Consider the following 20477-nt stretch of genomic DNA (forward strand, 5'->3'; position numbering starts at 1 on the left):
TTGACGGAAATTTGGACATGCGAAAAAATAAAAAAAATAAAAATAATCTGACTAAACCTATATGACCGCTGCTTCGCTGCGCGGCGGTCATAATTAAAGGTATATAATACTATGCAGGTTTATTTTTGGCAACTGTAGAGACCTCTAGAGTCGCAATGTATTTATAAGTTACTCTGCTATTGTAAATAGCAAACTTTTCGCGTCTTATCCCCCCTGTACACAATGCAAATGCTCTTGTTGTGGAGTTGAAGGAAAGAGCTACTCCAAAGAGCTACTGACAAGGTAAGTCACAAAGAGCTAATGACAAGGTAAAGCTCCAAAGATCTATTGACAAGGTAATGTTTCACGATTCTCGCAAGATTTGTTGGGGTGCCGCTCTTGGAAGCTGCATGGCTCGTTTTCTCAGTAAAAACCTGCTACGTCTATGCTGTATAGCTATGCTAGGTGAATGATTCGCCTAAGTTTGTTTACCATCAAATTGACTTTGTAATGGTGAAAATCTAGCATAGTGTGCTAGATTTTCACCATTACGAAGTCAATAATAATAGAAATATAATAATATATTATATTTCTCACCTGGTCTCTGTTTCCTCTTCTTTAGATGGAAAACAGATTGAATGAATGTGAACTTATTCTGGTCCCAGGAGATATCTGAGCACAGAACCCTCACTATGAGACTATGTTTACAATAGGCCTTTATCACGGCAGCCGAAGTAGGAAGTGAACAGCCCTGCTCCTGTGTGAGCACAGGTGTTTCTAATTAAGTGTCAGATTCGGCCACAGTTACTTCAACCAGAGGCCTCGTTTATGTTTTTAGGAACACCTGTGGTTTGCCTGCTAACAGGAAAGTGAACAGCCCTGCTTCAGCTGCCGTGATAAAGGCCTATAACCAGTAGTGCCCAACCATTATGGCCCCTAAGTTGATTAATTCATTGAGTGCCGTTTCAGAAGCACATTTACATACGGTGTGTGACATTATACATACTGTGTGTACAGTATGTGTGCATGAGAAGACGTGCCAGAATTCACATGTTTAGACAGTATTGCATACAACAGCTAGCTTTTGAATCATAATACATCCTAATATTAGGCCCAAAATGGTGTTTTACATAGCTGTACTCACATGTAAAAGCCTATCTTGTCAATCTGGGGACACAATAGCACACATGAGAGATACAGAGGCCAAGGAGCTGGGCGGGAAAGAGATCGCACATTCATGTTCCCCTTTGAACCCACTTGCATGCACCCCCGGGGCTAAACATAGCAGCGGACTTATGCCGTGCTTCCTGGTGCGCTGTATCCAGCCAAGTGCAACAATGAGGCGCCCAGGAGGAAGGCAAAGACTGCACAAAAGTCATCTTCGCTTTGTTGGACAGGTGTTTGTTTTGTCAGGTGTTGTTTTGACTCACACACACATATGGAAAGGCGCGGCAATACCCTCCCTCAATCCTGCTTGTATGTGTAGTTGGAGGCCCCCTGTGAAAATATGAACATTTAAAGGGTTGTGAGGCTAAAGCCCCTGACTGTTACTGTACTTTTCCATTGATGAAGGGGTTGTGTTTGTTGTGTTTCATGGTACACAATACTTTATCACTCAAAGAAAGCAAACTAAGAGTATTTTATTTTGACTCACCCATAGTGTGTACATGATATCAGAGAGGTCACTCATTTTTCTGCAAAGCTCCCATTATTCATTTACCATTATTCAAAGAAACATACAATTCAAAATGTCATTGTTATCAGTATTCACCCTGGGAAAAGAAGCCATGACATTGCAACTTATTCCGCATTTACCTGCCGTTTAGGCTATGGTCATTTTGGATTTAAATGAACAACAGTCTTGATATATTGGCCTATCCAGTCATGATCTGTCCAGTAATAATTATTCATTATTCAGACACACACAACTGCATTTCTACAGAGCCCGGAAGGTGTCATTGCAATATATTTTTGTATATCAAGAGAATGTGCACTTATTTTACTAACTCGTTTGCTCATTTTACTGAATAGTGGTCTTATTTTACTAGATTGTGGTCTCAAGTAAATCGTGTGCACATTTTACAAAAATGAAAATGAGAGCACAATGAGTTTTATGAGTGCTCGACTCCCATTCCGAGGCGCTGCAAGTTGCGGGTTCGAGCCTGGGTAAGTGCAGGGCTAAGTGCAGTCAACACAACACAGGTTACAAATGCATATCTATGTCTATTTATGCTCATATGATCACCCTGTCGTTATAGTTGTAATGTATTCATACTTATTGCCAACAAATGAACATATCACCCAAGTGTTTTTTCTTCTTTTTTTGAATTTTAATTATGGGGAGTGGTAGGTTTGTGTCCACAGCCATGATAAATATAATTTAAAAGTGTCATCCATAAGATTAATTCACCTTAAATGATCAGTATTCAGTTCAACTTAACTATTTTGGTGAATTTCCTATTGTTTACATTTTTTCTGTCTAGCCATATGTAAGGACTAACAGTAGCTCAGTGACACAGCAGGATTAGCATTATAGTTTAGCTGGTCACTTCACAGTTTAGTTGGCTTGTGGAATGTTACTGGAGCTGACAGCAGCTACTGCTGGTGTATGTGTGCTTTTGTGCAGGTGTGCAGGTTTTTATTAATTTAGCATTTTTTGCGTCTTGCCTGTTTAATATCTTTATGGGGCGAGGAGTTGACAGCAACTACAGAGAACTCACTGTGTTGTGCAGAACACAGCGCAGACATTTACCTGGTTACACAGGTTTGGGGATCTGAGGGGGGAAAAAATCCAAAACAAAATAACCAACTGTTTGATTTCGGAGTGTTTGAGCCAGCTAGTGAGAAGTGTCTTGTCATTTGATAGGTGTTGCTTCTCCAGTCTCAACACACACAGACAGGTGCATCCAACACACCCTGTCTTAACTAGCTAGTAGCCTCCCATACATTGTCATTTTACATTGCCAGCAATGTTTAGTCAGACTCATTACTACTTTTTGCTTCCTAAATGTTACACAGCTGACATTTGCCCTTCACCATTTACCCATCATTTTTACCAAGACAGGGAGAACACTTAGGCTATTTGCTTCATGAGTTCTCTGCAAGTGATTAATCCACCTGAGAGCAAATTAGTCTCCACTTCAGGTGGCAAGAGTTAAGGCTCCATAGCCTATGCGGTGCCCACAGTTTGCCCTTATTCCCTGGGCTAAAATCCCTTTTTCTGAACCTCTCAGAGGGATTGCTACATCAACACTCCCCACCTCACGACAGAAATTACACGTTGCAATTGTCCGTGTTGAATGAGGAAGTTGCATTTGATCTAATGGCATTACCCGCAATAAATGACTCTACTTGATCGGGGTGGGAAGAGAGAACAACACCAAGTAAGGCAACACATGTGGTCTCAGCCAGAGACTGCAGACGTTATTTAGTTTATAGCTTTCGCAGGTTTCTGTCTATAACTGATATGAGAGGGATTGTAAGGGAAATGGATTTGCTAGATGGGGAATTAGTGCACATTGTGACTGTCAATGTCAACCTTTTCACTTAGTCACTCACTCACTGTGGAGATTTTCTATTAGGCTATTTGAAAATGAGTTTTAGTGTTTGTCTGTCATGACAAAACTTTAGCACTCTTAAATCTGTATTTGCACATGTATCCCTAAAGTAGTGAGCTCCTAGTAGCAGTTTCACATCAACATCAGCAGCTACTGTGCAGGTCATCAGTACTGTAGCATTGATCAGTTTACTTTTATCTGTGTTCAAACTGTGATTAAAAAGACACTATGAAGTATTTTTGTGTGGGCACTTCTCCTGTGTGTGTTTGAGGTAATTGAGTGTCTTGACTTGTGTCCTCAAGGGTTTTGCTGTCCTGTTGTGACATCAAATGACAGGAAGTCAGAAAACCCTGGTTCACTCTGCTTTGCTGTCATTGAAAAACATTGCAAAAGCCATGACGAAGGCATAGGCGTAAGCTTCCTGTGTTAGCAGGGCGTAATGGCTTAATTCAGCAACTGAAATTACAGGATATCGACAATAGTATCAGTTACTGACCTTGACAATATATTAAGATCTTCAACATGCCATTCTAATGGCCTTTTCCCTCTTTTTTCGATTCAAACATATTATTAAGTGTAATTATTGGTAGGCCTATCTGTGATGCGTAGGTCCACTCACAGGCGACCCAACCTCACCCGATTTTCTCCCGACTATGACTCAAACCGCTAGAAGGCTATTATCATGATTATTATAAGGATATGATTGGGTTGTGTCAGTGTCATATGCACAGTTTGGGACAATTGAGAGGACTGTAGCACAGTCATTTTACATGACTGACGTTTTCTTAAAAACTTGTTTTTAATCAGGAGGCTCCTTCACATATGAATTGGATATAAACTGAAAATATTTTTGTTCTGCAGATTACTGTTATTCTGTCATTGCTTTTTGGGGGTGCCAAAAAAACATTTATATCAATGAAGCAGAACATGCAAACACTTCAGCTCAAAGTGAGCTAAGAAATGAGATTTCACACTATTCCCAGTGCCCCTATATAGGTCAGGCAGCTTATCTCTCTCTCTCTCTCTCTCTCTCTCTCTCTCTCTCTCTCTCTCTCTCTCTCTCTCTCTTATTCTCTCACTCTCTCCTTCCTCCTTCCTCTACCCACAGACACCCTTTCTCCATTTCCTCTCTACTTTCTCTCCTCTTGTATCCTACCAAGTTTAGACCTATCCTCTTTCTGTTTCTCTCTCACACTCTCTCTCCAACTGTCTCCACTGTGTGTGTGTGTGTGTGTTTTCTTGCACTAGTGGCTTAGGAATGGGTAGTTTTGCCTTGAATGCATTCATTGATTGCTCCTTCAGGAGTCTAGCATTGAACTCATTTGCATAGGGCAGGCAGGTACGACAAGCCAAATCGCAAAGCTCTGCAAAAGTCCCTCAGATTTTGTGTGTGTGTGTGTGTGTGTGTGTATGTGTGTGCGAGCACGAGCACGAGTGACAAAACCTGCAATACTATTGAGCTGTGGAGCCCAAACAGAGAGGGTTCTTGATCACTGTGGTCATCTCACCACCACAGTTGACCTGCAGGGGCCTGCTTTTGCCTTCAGCAAAGCACTATTTTTATTGGCCAGCTAAACGATTTCTTCAGTCTCATTTTGAACTATTTTGCTTTTTTTGCAAAACCACTGAGCTGTAGAAGATGTATTTAAAAGAGGTGATTAAGCAAGGAGAGAGACTTGCAGAGTGGAGGGATTAATTAGGTATAGCACGACAATACAGTTGTAGGTAAGTGTGTGTGTTCCAAGCAACCCCGCATTGATTACCTCTGCAGGTGTCATGGCTGGCCATCTGTGAACAGTAGCAGGCTAATTGGCTTTCGTAACACAGTTGCCCTCTCACCCCTCCCCACTTCGAGACGTACTGGGGTCACGGGCACAAGCCACTGGTGACACTAAACAATTGCGGATGGCATTTTACTTTACCTAGGAAATTCTATTTGGAGTAGCGCAGATGGAGGACAAAGGTCTATTATTATCTGCAAACATCTCAAACGTGTAATCCGTATTTGCTGACTGTCCAGAAATGGGATTCACCACCTCACCCCCCCCCCCACCCCCCACCCCACCCCTTCCATCCCTGTGCACTTGTTTAATGGAACTTATTTTCAGAGTGCTGTTGCCTCTGCAAGCGATTCCTCAGTCTGACATGAAACAAAAAAGGCTCAATCTGCCATAAAACTCCCTTAAAGGAACACGCCACCCAATGTCAGTAGTAATATATGTTCTTACCTTAACTTTCATGAGTTGAGTCATACCTCTCCCATGTCTGTACGTGCACTCAAACGCTCTGGTGCGCGGCGCAAATGTGTTAGCATGTTGTTATGCTGGCAGGCTCAGACGTAGCCATAGAGGGAGTAAGATAGCAGTAATCAAAAACATCCACGTTTTCCCTACTTGATAAAAATGTGTAAGGTCACACAACATGAAACGTGGCGATTTTCCAAACGAATAAACAGGAGAACTACAATGTGTGGCGCAATAGCACTTGGGAGTACTTCAACCTAGTGTAGTAATATTAATTAACACCTAATTGTAGATCCTATCCACCACAGAGTTTAGAATCCATGCTTGATCGACCCCTCAGCCTCCCCCTCCCCTCTGAGCGAGAGAGAGAGGCACACATCAGTGTTGCGCGGTCTGCCCGAAATTAAGCGGTCGCCCGCGGATGACCGCGGTCACCCGCGGTTATGAGTCATAAACAAAATATTTTAATGATATTCGGGTCATTTGCGGGCGGGTCAGTTAAAATTAATTAAATATATATTTTCTACAAATAGGCCTACTTAAAATATCACGAGAAAGCTAGCATCAATACAGTAAAGCATCAATACAGTAAAGTCAACAGTAAAGAAGCAAGACGCGAGTTAAAATAATAAAGACACCCCTTCAGGAAAAGCGATATAGGCTATGGTTATGGTCTAGGCCTACTTCTGGCGAAGCCATTTAAAAGTATGACAGCCAAAACGGGCAGCCTGCAGGAATAAATGTTATGGCACAGACTACACAGCCATATCTACTGGTATGTATAGGTTCGCGCATGCATAAAAGTTACCTTAGTTCGTTGTGTTTGTGACTTTAAACAGTGGATGTGCTTTAGTAAAGCTTTGTGTTTCATTCAGCATTATAAACCAGTTCTTACGCTAACGTTTTGACCAGCAATGTATCTCTCTTGCCTACCTCGCCTCACCATTTCTGTTTTCGAAAGAAAGATGTATGTCCATGGCCTTCAAATCTTATCCTAGTGTTCTTATCCTTTGTGCGTTGCGTGCGTGCTTGCGCTCTTATTCTCATTCTTACTCCTGCGCAAACATTATGTCCTGCATGCTTACTGCGTGTAGTTCTACTGCATCAAGTTTCGTAAATAAATTAGTTTGTTTTTACAGAAATGGCCTACTGTCACACTGCATGCAGCCTATAACCAAAAGCACACATTTTGTAAATAAGCGGGTCGGATCGCGGGTCGGGTATAATTTTGTCCTAATTAATATTCGCGGTCCGAGTTGCGGTCGGGTTGATTAAAATATCGGCCGACCGCGGGCCGCTTGTGACCAAACCCGCGCAACACTGGCACACATACTAGAGATGCACGGATGGGGTATTATTTCAACCTTAACTGCATAGCAAAACTTATCATCCATATGCACCAAAGTTTTTTGACCAATTTTCTAAACCGCACCCGCCCGCCATCCGCTGGTTGTTTTAATGTATATGGGTGATGCGGCGCTGCTGATGTGAGGCTAGAAAGCTCTTGCCTGTTCTAGAAAGACTGATCCAATGCAGCAAATATATTAAAAGGCTAAAGTCCTACATTGGCTATGTTGTAGTCTATCCCCAGAATATCAGCAGCAAACTCAGTCCCTGTCTTGCAAAACAGTCTCCAAATAAAACGCACATCGGCCTGTTGCCTACAATTTTATCATTGTAATAAAAAACGCAATTTGGCACATAATTTCAACATGCTGCTATCTGGCCTACTAATTAATGCCTATTATACTTTATTTTTTGCAAAAAGAAAGAAATCCTTGATAAAATAACAAGTCATTCACATTATAGGCTACTTTACGCACTGTCATGTCAGGGTGACACTATGACAAGACAGACAGCGCAATTTCAGACAGACAGCGCAATTCATTTTATACCAGCAGGCCGATCGGACAAACTATGGCGCCTCGATATTAAAGAAACGCCGACTCCATTCATTCCGAAAGTCCACCACACAACAGTGCAACGTGCATGTTCACATTTTTAGTAACAACCGCCAAACTTGCTTGCTTGCCTTACACTAAGTTTTCAGACTATTTTTCTTACCTTCTTTTTTCCGCTGTGGATGTTATTGAGCTTGTAGAAGTTTAAGCTCTTATGTTCTGAACATCTCGCACTGCCATCGCCCGATGTCATTTCTGAGTCATAAGGTAGGCTACAATTACTATGTGTTTTATATCGAAACAAAATAACCCAGGCAGTCTCATCTACGAGATGTTTACACACACACATTCACCTCCGTAAATAGATCCAACTTGACGTTGACTTCAACCTGTGCTATATCCTAGATGAGACTGCCTGGGTTATTTTGTTTCGATATTATATATAAAACACATAGTAATTGTAGCCTACCATTCAGGGAATAGGCATTTAAAAGAGAGACAGTTTATGGAGTGATATGACTCAGAAATGACATCGGGCGATGGCAGTGCGAGATGTTCAGAACATAAGAGCTAAAACTTCTACAAACTCAATAACATCCACAGCGGAAAAAAGAAGGTAAGAAAAATAGTCGGAAAACTTAGATGTGTAAGGCAAGCAAGCAAGTTGAAGTGATTCTTGTTTTGCACCAGATAGAAAATGAGTAGGCTAGTGGCTAATGTAGGCAAGAATTTTTAAAAAATATATATTTTGAGAATGTGCGTTCATTTGACCAACTTGTGAAAGTTAAGGTAAGAACATATATTACTACTGACATTGGGTGGCGTGTTCCTTTAACTGATGACAAAAAAGGGGGCATTGAAAATTTAGAAGTGTAGGTGTACTGGGGTATTGGTATTAGGTTGTTATCAGTGGGTCCTATAACCTGAGCTGTTTTGACATTATGGGGGGAAAATGATCTTAGGCCAGCATAATACAACATTAGTGAGATAAATGAAGGCAGCATTGGCAGTGCTCCAAAGCTCACAGTCTGAACTGGGTCTTCGAGGAATATCAGTTGCGGCGAGATGCCTGCTCTGACCACTGGCCAACAGGAAGCAGCCCCTGGATGGACATCCTTGAAAAGTTCAAAACAATCACTGCCATTCACATGGCCGGCAACTGTGGGATTTCTAAGCACGATAATATCCACAGATCCTATTATTTTTCGCGGCTTATCATGGTATAGCAAAAACCATGGACATGTAAATCTCAAGGCATAACGGGCTCAGTGGCGAGGGAAATCAAAGCGTCATTTCAAGGTCCATTTTTCACATAGCTGAACTAATCAGATCTAATCCCACTAATAATGCAGTGCACATTACCGTCAAACTTCCTTAGTGGAGGGTCTTGAGCCCAGTTCTCTGCACCACCTAGAGGTCATGCATACAGAAGCACATATTCCTGTAGTCTCTCTCTCTCTCTCTTTCTCGCTTTCTCTTTCAAGAGTCTTAGTTGAATGCCTTTCCTTATCTATAGGACCAAGAGAGACCTCTAATTAGAGGATATGTTTTTTCAGCATTAGTCCATTCTTTATTCTCTAATTGCAACAGTTTCAAGCGAATGCAAAGCCTCACATCCATGTGAGTTAATGCTCACTGGAGGAACTCACGGCCATTATGGCGACATGCCATGTAACACGTAGGCTGAGGAAATCCAGAGATCCTGAAATAGGCTGTGATATCAGCCGCTCCAAGTGGGCCTTTAATTGGTCTCACAGTGGTGGTGTGAGATTTGATTTTATGCACAGCGAACAATGGCTTTTCAATAGTGCTTTTTTTTCCATTTGGCCCCTTGGAAGAATCAGAGAGCAACATGCTGAGTAATATGAGAATAACTTTTCTAAATTTCATTTTTGTTCAGCCAATTCTCTTGATATGATAGATGTTTGCTTTATCTTTTTCATTGGTGTTTCAGGCATTGTCTAGATACTTGTTTGGAATAGGAATGGGTTTCATTATGGGTAATTGGACATATATTAGTCATTTTTCATTTTGTGTGTGTGAGGGAGAACAAGCACATATGCCTGGTTATTTACAGCAGTCGTGAGAGCAGTTTAACTCTGTGTATCTGTCAGTTAATCACACAGTTTAATTTGAGTTCTGCCATATTATATAAATGCCTTCATATGTTCAGTCATCTGCAAAAGCAGTCCATCTGAGGAGTAGGCTCGAACAGATGGTCAAATATCGTACACAAGTTTTTATAAAATACGCTTTTTTGAAGATGTGCAGACTGCTGTGTACGTGGGGACCGTCGGGTGGGGACCATCACATCCTGCCTTTGGAGACCCATGAAGTGCGCTTAACAAAAGCCACAATAACAAACAAACAAAAGAGAGTCCGAGCCGATACGCACTCCTGACGTTGTTCCACGGATGGAGCGTGGGCTGATTGCCGGCCTCTGTTGGGGATGTTTAGGGATAACCTCATGCTCCTGCCCTTTCCTCTCCCGCCCTGGAATAGAACCCATGGGGGACCTTCAGAAGCGGGCCTCTCCTCAGTTTCACCTGTGATGCGATCAAAACACCTCGGGCCCTAATATCCCAGTAGGCCTCCAGAACAATGCCGTCTGCTCTGCCGGCGCCGGATGTTTAATGGCCAAAACACCTAATAGCCCATCATGTTTATTATAGGAGAAATTAATTAGCCAATCAGTGGGCCACAAACACTTTATCTCTGAGGCCCCAGATGGCCACTCGTATCCTCGGGTAGGAGGCTCCGTTCTGGGCCGCGCGCGCAGGTAAAACAAAGCTCTGGAGGGAGGAGGCTGGGGGACAATCAGTGGGCAAGGCAAGCACAGCTCAGGGAACCAATAAGAGGCCAATCTGACCCCAGCACTGCACTTGTCCCCCTTGCACTTATCCTCCTCTGTACTCGCCCAGCTCGGGACCACTGACGGTGAGGTGAATAAAACTTAAGCAGGATCCCAGCTTCAGGGGAGGTAATGTGTCAGGTTTCTGGCGTGTGAGTGTTCTGAGCCTGGCCACTGCGGCTGGTATTGACCTGTGGACAGCTCCTGGATTCCAGCAGACCCCCCCCCTCCTCTTGTGGGCTCCGCTCTGCTACTCTCCTCTCGTCTCTTGGACTACCGCTGAAAGGGCTAAAAAAACATATCTGAAGGGCTTATGTTTCTTCACCTTGGCAGTTACCTGCTTCTGCTGCTGAGTGACATGCTGCACTGAGGTGCTAACGCGTGCCCACCAGCCCGAGCTCTTTTAGAGCCATCGCTAAGGTAGGACACATGAGAGCCAGAAGACTTTGCATCCATATGTAAGAGTCCTTGACCTATCAAAAAGTGCAGCTGGTTGGACCTGTTTGTAAGATGTAAGCTCTTTTTTATATTTCTTTATCTACGTTTTTTGTTTTCTTCTTCTAAGGTTCTATCATGCTTGAATCTTCAGAGAGAATGTTTAAACACAGCTCCTCACTTTTTGCGCCGCCTCCTTTTTTGAAGGACTTGACTTACACGTGCTCACATGATCTCCTGGTGAGATAGCATGATGTGCTTGCAAGGTATCTGTGGCGACAGGCCTCTCACTGTTCCTCTGATCCCTCACAATCATCCCGCCCAAGCCCACTACACAAATCTGTACGTGTGAGGCACAGGGCTTAGCGGACGAGACCGCAATAGCATTATATTGGTATAAGACATAGCGACACATCTCTTTTTTTCACAGCCGTTAATCCCTCGAGGCCCCTCCGAGTCACATTTCCATTTAGAAGGGCATATTCACTGTGAATGCCTCATCCCTGGTCCTCCAAAGGTGTATCCTCTCTGACTCAGTACACCACGTAGAGAGGGTGACTGTACTCCACCTATGCCATGGTGTTGATTGGAACAACCTGTGAGGATTCTAGAATGCCCGTACTGCTCTGTATGTGCTGTCATGTGTCTGGTTTGCTACTATCTGTCTCCATACACAAGTTGTTGCCTGTTGTGTCCCCTTTCCATTTCTGTTCAAAATGTTCACCACTCAAAGAGTGTTCTTTGGTCCTTGATAAATGTTAGATGTCTTGTGATTAATACGGTCGTGGATCTCTGATTTATAAGGTTTTGAAACCTTGATTAGATCAGTTACTACTGATAGTCCAGTTTACATGTGTTATTCACATTCTGTACAGTGCGGTAATGAAGAACAAATTTGCTTTTGTGATTCTTTGTGAACAAATATTTTGTTATTTATGTTTTAAGACCCGGTGCTTGAGGCAGTGGACTTAGATATGTGAGCTGCATTAATGTAAGTGAAGTGAAAACTGGCATCAAAGCCTCAAGGTCTGCACTTAGGTGTCAACAGATGAACATGACCTTTTATCGGGCTCTCTGCAGTGTATTAGCCCTGCATCAGAAAGGCAGAGGGCTGTGGAGCTGAATGTTGTGATAGGTCAGAGAAAGCAGCTATGTGCTTAGTGCAGTGTTCTCACTGACTGACTTATTTCTACAATCTATAGGCAACAAATGTTATGCTTTTGCTAATCTTGTGAAGTCTGAAGACAGATGTCTGTAGAAAAAAAGCTACTATTTTGCAAAGTTTTGAAATACTATCACTAGTTTATCTTGATGATGTTGTCATATTGTAATATTACTGTTAATTGCATGATTAGTGTCATCATAGCTATGAAGCCTAGGCTTACTTTTTAGATCATCCTGTTTTCTTCTGTTTGTGATGGAGTTTATTTCAGAAACTGCACTGCTATTCATTTAATAATAGTATTTAGTTGTAAAAGTAGGCATAGATTGTCCAGTTTCTCCTGGAGCATCCTGAGCAATAAGATTGCATAACCTTCAGATATTGTTCCTGCAGTCGCTGCTGAAAATATCTGGCAAATACTGTTGTCAACTGGAAACCAAGCAGACTAAGCACAGTGTAAAAGACATCCTTGGCTTTCTACCTAAACAGTTGAGCATATCACACACAGGACTAGAAGGAAATTATTTGCTTTGAGAATTGTGCTTAGATAAGCTCATTCTGACTCCAAGTTTTCTGTTATAACAAGTCTTTTTCCACTTCTTCAAGATTAAGATATTACAATTACATGTTGGTTGCCCCTCATTCTTTCATATTTTTTGGCTCCTTTGTGTAACAGGAACCCACTTTTTTTCTTTTTCTTCGTGTGAACTCACTGAAATGGAAATAGGTCCTTTCCTCCCTCTGTCTTTCTATCTCATTGTCTTTTTTCTGCATTTGACACCAATAATATGTCTGTGTTTCTGTGTCCCTGCAGATCTACATTGCTTCGTTCGTGTGTGAGAACTGCCACTGAAGAGCCATGGCACCTGCCGTAGGTGGACCGGTCGGGTACACCCCGCCCGAGGGAGGCTGGGGCTGGATGGTCGTGGTCGGGGCCTTCATCTCCATTGGCTTCTCCTACTCCTTCCCCAAGTCCATCACTGTTTTCTTCAAAGAGATTGAGGTCATCTTTAACGCCTCCAGCTCCCAAGTGTCCTGGATCTCGTCCATCATGCTGGCCGTCATGTACGCTGGAGGTCAGTTAGTATCAGGATGGCGGTCCTGCACATTTCTTTTTTGTGTTTTTCAGCAAGAAATTCAAGTAAAATGTATTCCCAATGTGTTGGGGGCCATTCACAACGAGAAGCTTTCCTGCTAGAAATGGTGTGCCCTGTGAAAGCTCAGGGACCCAATCATAATAATGTTGTTTATGATGTTCTATAAGGAACCCCTATCAGGGCAGCAGAACCCTTAGAACCATCCTTACTTTTCCCTACCTTATGGTGGCCCTGCCTAGAAGCACTCTTCTTTTAAGGAAAACGCTACAACATTGTGACTCACATTCATTTGAGCTGTAATGGCCCTTAACATACATTCTTTGCTTTCCAGTTAAGAGACTCGAGTGAATTGATCGAGGTGGAATTGAGTTTTAGCTTTAGGAATGGGGTTAACACGGTTGGCTGTAATTTAGAAATTCAGTTTCTAATATCTAATATTCTTTGTGACTCATACCACTGTTCTGTTTCTTTTGCACAGGATTAAGTCATCTCGACACAGTGTGTTAGTGTGTTTGGCTGTTGCTCATGAGGCAGCCATTGTTTCCCCTTTCTTGAGAGAGTGTTCCTCCTCTGTGTGCCAGATTTCACATTAACGGGTCTATCAGGCTTTGTTTCCCCTCCGCCTCGTACATCCCACCGCTCCCAGTCTTGGGCAGCACAGTGGAGACGTGGTGTACAAGATGGAGATTAAGCACATTGTCTCACATGAAATGGCTTGAATGAAATAGATGCCATTAAACCAAATGCGACGGGCCATTAGGTGAGTTGGCAGCTCTTGCCCACGTATTGAAATGCTGCTATCAGCGCGCAACATTATCTTTCCCCCGGGTCTGTGTTTGGGCCTCCTCCTCGGCCTCCCTTTTCACGCAGTGATGGGTGTCAGATGTTTGCTCTGGGAATGTCAAAAGAGATAACGAGCTTCCTCTCAAAAGAACATTGGACTTTCTTTTCAGTTCGTTACAGAGCGTGGTTTGTACAAGAGAGGTTTGTACCAGTTACGTCAACTTGATTCTCTATCCACTTCAGCTCTTAAAGCTCTGGAGGAATTTGTAATACTTACAGTAACATGTAGTTTACTAAACAAATCCCTCAAACTGCTTCCTGTTTTGATATGGTAGCATATTTACAACTGAAACACTTCAAACAAGAACATGTTACAACTTCCACTAAATCACTGGCCTCATAGACTTTGCCCAATGGTTGCATGTTGCTGGATTAATGCTGATTATTGTTCAGTCATGAAGAGTAAAATGCCATGCCTTATAGAATTCAGCCACATCATGGACGATAGGTCAAAAGATCAGGCCCACGGTCTAGCAAGCTTTTCCCCAGTATTCCCTCCTCCATGTGTGGCAACTGCTTTGCTCACGTCTCTCCATGTGACAAGTAGTCCACTGTGTGATTAGCACATGATTAGACCACAAGCCTGAACACTGTACGCCACGTACAGAGCCTGAGCAAAAAACTTCTTCAGGCAGACTCCGATCGCCTGTCTGAGCATGCAGTGCGGGATGACATATGGTACACCGTCCATATGCAATCAAAGCCAATCATGTATGCTAAGCACACACCATGTGGTTATTTCAGGAATGTATCCTAATCGGTTTGTCATCTTGTCTCGTCTCGTTTAGCGTGATACCTGTTTTCACAGCAGGATAGGGGTCACTCGCTTTTCCTGCCAACTGTTTCCTTTCAACAGACTGTGTAGTGTCCATTCATCCTCTCTCTCACTCGATGCAGTCTTCAACAAACAGAGATTTTCATCAAGCACACACCTATTGATCCACATTTTCTTATTTTCCCCAGCCAGTGTCCCTCAAGTGATGTCCATTGTATTCTTTATTTCCTTGTTTAGAGGGGAAAGTGGAACTCTCCGCTGATTTTTCCTTTGGCTATTTGTAAGTGTACCAAATGCTCCATCTTGCTACCCTGTAGCAAATGAGAGTGGACTGCCCCTAAGCAAAAACTGTCCAACTTTATTTGTCTCCCTCCCAAGATGTGTTGAGTGTATGGCAGAGAGGCTAAGGCATCTTGAGATACTTGAGTTAATGAATCCTCACCGCCATCTAGGTTGTTATCCATTGGGTAGTCTTCAAAGAGGGGTCTGCTTCAAACCATGCCTAGCTCTGTGTTGCCATCTCCTCATAGTACTTGTGCTTAATTAACATGCATATCTAACCAGCCAATTGAGTTTAATTTGGAAGAACTTCAAGTAATTTAGTGATAACAGACTTTGTTTAGGAGGGAAAAAAGTCCCAGAATTGCCTCTTTAGACGCAGAGAGGGACTCTTTTCTGCTCTTTCTTCAATGTGTGAGTAAGCAGACTAAAAACCTTTCACAATTCCCAGACTCAGAATTCTATAGTGAAAGAGCACATAAAACTCCTTTAAAGCTAATTAAGTGTCATTAGGTTGTTGAGTTCCTCATTAGCAGCACGAACATGCTTCCTCGCATGTTCCTGAGCGCTCCTTCCTGCCCCAGAGATTGAATCCCCCCAAAGGGGAAAACAAAGGAGTTCATTGTAGGGGCAAACCTGAGGACGTGCTACTCTCCATATGGCCCTCTACAAGCTTCTCCTGCTCCCTTATTCTAGGATTAACACTTTGTCCAGTGTACTGTGATGAACAAGGGTGACCACATAACAGCAAGTACAGACTTTGACATCTTCATCTAAAGTTACCTTAATGTAACTGTTACGTTTCCATATTGAATTGACACATTCCCTAAGATGTACTACATAGACCTGAACACTTCTGTCTCTCTTTCTCTTTCTTTCCTTCTCTCTCTCTCTCTGTCTCTCTCTCTCTCTCTCTCTCTCTCTCTCTCTCTCTTGCTCACTCATGCCATATGACTTGCATTGACTTGATATACTCAAAAAAGAAGGGAAATGTGGTTTTATGATTCAATGTTTCAATATTTTATTTCCCCCCCAACCATAATGATTTGTAGGCTGCCTATGCTAACGCATAATCCATTTGTGCTGGGACAGAATGACTTATCTGAGTCATATCTCAATACCCAGCATATGTCTGGCTCACTTCGACCATACCCATATAAACAATCTGCCATCATTAATTTTGCAACATATCATCATGACCACCATCCACTCTATGACCGTCCAGCCCATTCAGTTATTCAACCTGACGAAGGGTGAGTGTGACCAGCAATCCCTCAACTGTCCATTAATTCTCATGAGGTCTGACTCCGAACCATTCAAACCATGCAGCCAATTTTGCTTTTGACACAAACTTGTTCAGGCGGGAATGAAAACTGCCTTTGCATGCTAGCCTGTTTTACAACGGTCAAGAGACCGTTCTTATCTCAGATGTCCCATCAAATCATCACTGCATACCATGCTGATGTGTCAGCACTTTATAGGTACTGGAACTATATAGTGGATACCGTACAAAAAAAAAAAACATAACGTATGCAGTTGCTTGGATTAAATTTGAGGCCTCTTGAAAAAGGGTTCTCCATAGAGACCTCTTTCATTGTTCCTCCCCTGATTCATCTTATAGACTCTGATAAGGAGGCTAGTTATTGAACTCACTGCAAAGCGGAGATAGTGAATTCATTCTCCATACATTATAGCAATCAGCAACGCAGTCCCACACATGCAAATGTATTTCCAAGATTGATATCACAATGACACTCAGGATTACCCTCCCACTTTGTGAAACACATTTGCTGGGGGCATCAAATTCTGAGAAATTGCTGCAGTGCAGCAGCAAAAGATTTTCATTGTAGAAATTACAAGAATTCTACCAAGGCGCCATCTTATGGCTGCAGCTATGGGTCCCTCTAGTGGCCAGATGTATTAATGTTTCTCTGGCTGCACTCTTTGAGTTTCTGTACAGTCAGTGACTGATTGGTGTCACATTGACTTGGAGACAGGAAACAATCCCGTAGTGCCTTGAGCACAATGCTGGAACAGTCCTTGAACATTCCACCAGTCCAATACAGTCCAGGCACACACACACACACACACACACACACACACACACACACACACACACACACACACACACACACACACACACACACACACCACCGCTCCGAGCCAATTTGGTGTCATTGACACACCTGGTATGTGTTTCGACTGTCAAAAAAAGAAGGGAAGCCCAAGCATAAGGACAGATTGAGAACACACACACACACACACACACACACACACACACACACACAAACACACCAACTGTGCAACTGTGACACAATTTGTTTACATCATTTTTCATCAAATGATTGGACATGTATTTAACAAATGACAGATGCTGACCTTAATCTGATATGTGTTAACCACCTCTCAGGTCCTGTCAGCAGTATCCTGGTGAATAAATATGGGAGCCGGCCCATCATGATGGCTGGCGGGTGCCTCGCTGGTATCGGCATGATCTCTGCCTCCTTCTGTGACACAGTGGAGGGCTTGTATTTCTGTGTGGGTGTGATAGGAGGTATGTCATCTAGACATTGTTACATTATACCACTATTTTAAGTCATGTCTGAACTCATGCAGTATACTATCTTGTCGAGGTGATTTGTATTTAAAAGGTGAACTTTTTATTCCATTTAGAACATTTGTTAGTGCTTAATAAGAAATGGTACATGTGTGTTGATATTCAAAATATTGCATAACTATGTAATAATGCTGAAATGAGATAATGAAATGAGGAGTATGCATTTTAATTGTATTCATATGTGACCTTCTAGGTCTAGGGTTGGCATTTAATCTGAATCCAGCGCTCACCATGATTGGCAAATACTTCTACAAAAAGAGGCCCATTGCCAATGGCATTGCCATGGCGGGAAGCCCAGTCTTCCTCTCCACACTAGCTCCCCTCAACACCTGGTTCTTTGACCACTTTGGATGGAGGGGCAGTTTCCGGATCCTGGGCGGGATGTTGCTGAACTGCTGTGTGGCCGGCGCCCTGATGCGGCCAATCGGGCCCAAGCCACAGCCCCCAGAGAAGGCCAGCAACAGCACAGAGAGCACCTCACTGGTCCAGAAGATCAACGGCTTCATCGACTTGACGCTGTTCAAGCACCGAGGCTTCCTCCTCTACCTCATGGGCAACGTGGTGATGTTCTTTGGCCTTTTCTCACCCCTCGTATTCCTCAGCAACTATGCCAAGAGCAAGGACATCCCTAAGGATAAGGCCGCTTTCCTCCTTTCCATTCTGGCCTTTGTGGACATGGTGGCCCGGCCCACCATGGGTATCGTAGCCAACACCAAGTGGGTGCGGCCCAGGGTGCAGTACTTCTATGCTGCCTCAGCACTCTTGAACGGGATCTGCCATGTGCTGGCGCCCCAGTCGGTCGACTACACTGGTTTTATCATCTACGCCTTGTTCTTCGGCTTTGCATTCGGCTGGCTCAGCTCGGTGCTCTTTGAGACACTCATGGATCTGGTGGGCGCCCAGCGGTTCTCCAGTGCTGTCGGACTGGTGACCATCATAGAGTGTGGGCCTGTGCTACTTGGCCCTCCCTTGCTTGGTGAGACTTGTAATATTGAATGTACAGCAGTATTGCATATGAATGCTTTTATAATGTGTAACTATTGGCATTGTTTATTAAAGACGCATATTCCCAAAGCATTTGCCAGGAGTCAGACCAACATATGTGGGATTTGTAAAACTACTGTTTCATTATGTGTGTTTTTGTGTTTAACAGGGAAATTCAATGACATCTATCATGACTACAAGTACACATACTATGGCTGTGGAATCATTCTGATTGTGTCCAGTGTGATCCTGTTTATAGTCATGGGGATCAACTACAGGTTGCTGGATAAGGAGGCCAAAGAGGAAGCCAAGAAAGCTAAACTGGAGGTCGAGCCCAAGGACAATGGGACCAGAGAGCGGGGCCGAACGGATGAGGATGGCAAAACCGCTGAGGATGCTGTCTAATGGATTCTGACAGCCACATGTGGGACGTTACGGTGGAAAGCCAGTGGGAGAGATGAAAACACTCTGCAGTGAAACTTCACAGCAGCTGTCTCCTTTAGAATTGATGAATCTATGAGGTTGTTGTGATTTTGCTTCTCTTTTCTTACCTTCACCATTTAAGTGGTTTCATAATGTCCATCATGGCACTATTAAACACCATGCCAAGGAATTCATGTCAGTTGCAATTCTCTGTGAATGGAGGGGTGTAAATAAGTGTAGGTGGGATTCAACAGTGGACATTCTCAGAGTAGAATGCACTGCCTTTTGGAATATATCCTTTCATTTTTTTTTAAATAATATTGGTAATTCTACTGATTGCCACCTCCAAACGTTAACTCAGGCCTGAGGTCAGGAAGGTAAATTAAGTATAAGATGTATTTACTACCATATTTGCCAAATGACAAGAGGACATACCACTGACCTCATAGATCACCATTAAGATTTGTTTCTATTTTGCCAAAGCATCACCTTGTTTCGTATTGAATGTACTAACAACATTAAAAGACAACACAAAAAAATGTTTGATGTATGAACAAAGTGATGTTAGAATAATCGGAATGTAATTGTTTGTGTGTGAGATGTTTTAACTGATTTTTCATTATCCTATTTCTTGTTAGGCCTACTTGTGTGAATTCTTACATATCTTTAAAGATATTGTTATACCCACTCTGATACTTCACTGTCTGAAAAGTTTTTTTAAGAACAATTTGGATGGCTGAGCTAGGCCTATTTAGGTTAAATGTCAGCTTTGTTTTCCTCAGTGGTTTAAGAGAAGAAACTTTCAGTAAAAGAAGATTTCAGTAGATAATTACTGTAGGGCCTACACTTTGCAGTAACCTTTTAAGTTATCGACTACCTTTGGCCTAGGCTATTTTTTTTTTCTTCTGTTTTCAAGGACTCAGCATATACAGGTCATCTGCTGGAAACATTAGGCCTAGTTTTTGGTCAAAGTTTTCTCCATGGATTCCTGGTCAGAACCCCTATTGAATTTTGTCCAAAAATCCAATATGGCCACTGTATTCCAAAATGGCACATTTTTACACACTTTTTCCTATGCTATGGGGACATTTTCAGTAAAAACAGTGTCATTTTAGCAAAAAACTGTCCTTTTCTATCAAATACATATTTACAGAGGTTAACTGATTAACCTCATTAAAGGAACCATATGTAAGATTGTGGCCAACACTGATACTGCAATCACTTTCAAATTACTGTAGAGCGGTGTATCCTCTCCCCCTCCCGGCTGACTCGAGGCTGCAAACCTGGATGCCGAAACACTACTGACTTTGTGATTAGTAGACACTTTCCCA

At 42.7% G+C, this 20477-nt stretch overlaps 1 protein-coding gene across 1 annotated transcript; it reads left to right on the top strand.

Annotated features, from left to right (window-relative positions):
* The first annotated feature begins 3272 nt into the window (after positions 1–3272).
* Positions 3273–19863, top strand: slc16a1a (solute carrier family 16 member 1a). Its single transcript, XM_076268454.1, has 5 exons — positions 3273–3362; positions 12943–13204; positions 17533–17676; positions 17933–18715; positions 18893–19863. Exons 2-5 carry the CDS (start codon positions 12988–12990, stop codon positions 19126–19128), a joined length of 1380 nt encoding a protein of 459 aa, XP_076124569.1. The 5' UTR covers positions 3273–3362; positions 12943–12987; the 3' UTR covers positions 19129–19863.
* The last annotated feature ends 614 nt before the right edge of the window (positions 19864–20477 follow it).

The sequence above is a fragment of the Alosa pseudoharengus genome, unplaced genomic scaffold (assembly GCF_046254945.1).
Source record: "Alosa pseudoharengus isolate Yale_2024_CS ecotype anadromous, Long Island Sound unplaced genomic scaffold, YU_APseudo_1.1 YU_APseudo_1.1_scf_5, whole genome shotgun sequence".
Lineage (NCBI taxonomy): Eukaryota > Metazoa > Chordata > Actinopteri > Clupeiformes > Clupeidae > Alosa > Alosa pseudoharengus.

Bases quoted from the DNA above. Each gene is read 5' to 3' on its own strand.
- slc16a1a (XM_076268454.1), top strand. From the start codon at position 12,988: ATGGCACCTGCCGTAGGTGGACCGGTCGGGTACACCCCGCCCGAGGGA. The intron at 17,677-17,932 runs GTATGTCATCTA...GTGACCTTCTAG, and splicing joins CTGTGTGGGTGTGATAGGAG to GTCTAGGGTTGGCATTTAAT. The intron at 18,716-18,892 runs GTGAGACTTGTA...TGTGTTTAACAG, and splicing joins ACTTGGCCCTCCCTTGCTTG to GGAAATTCAATGACATCTAT.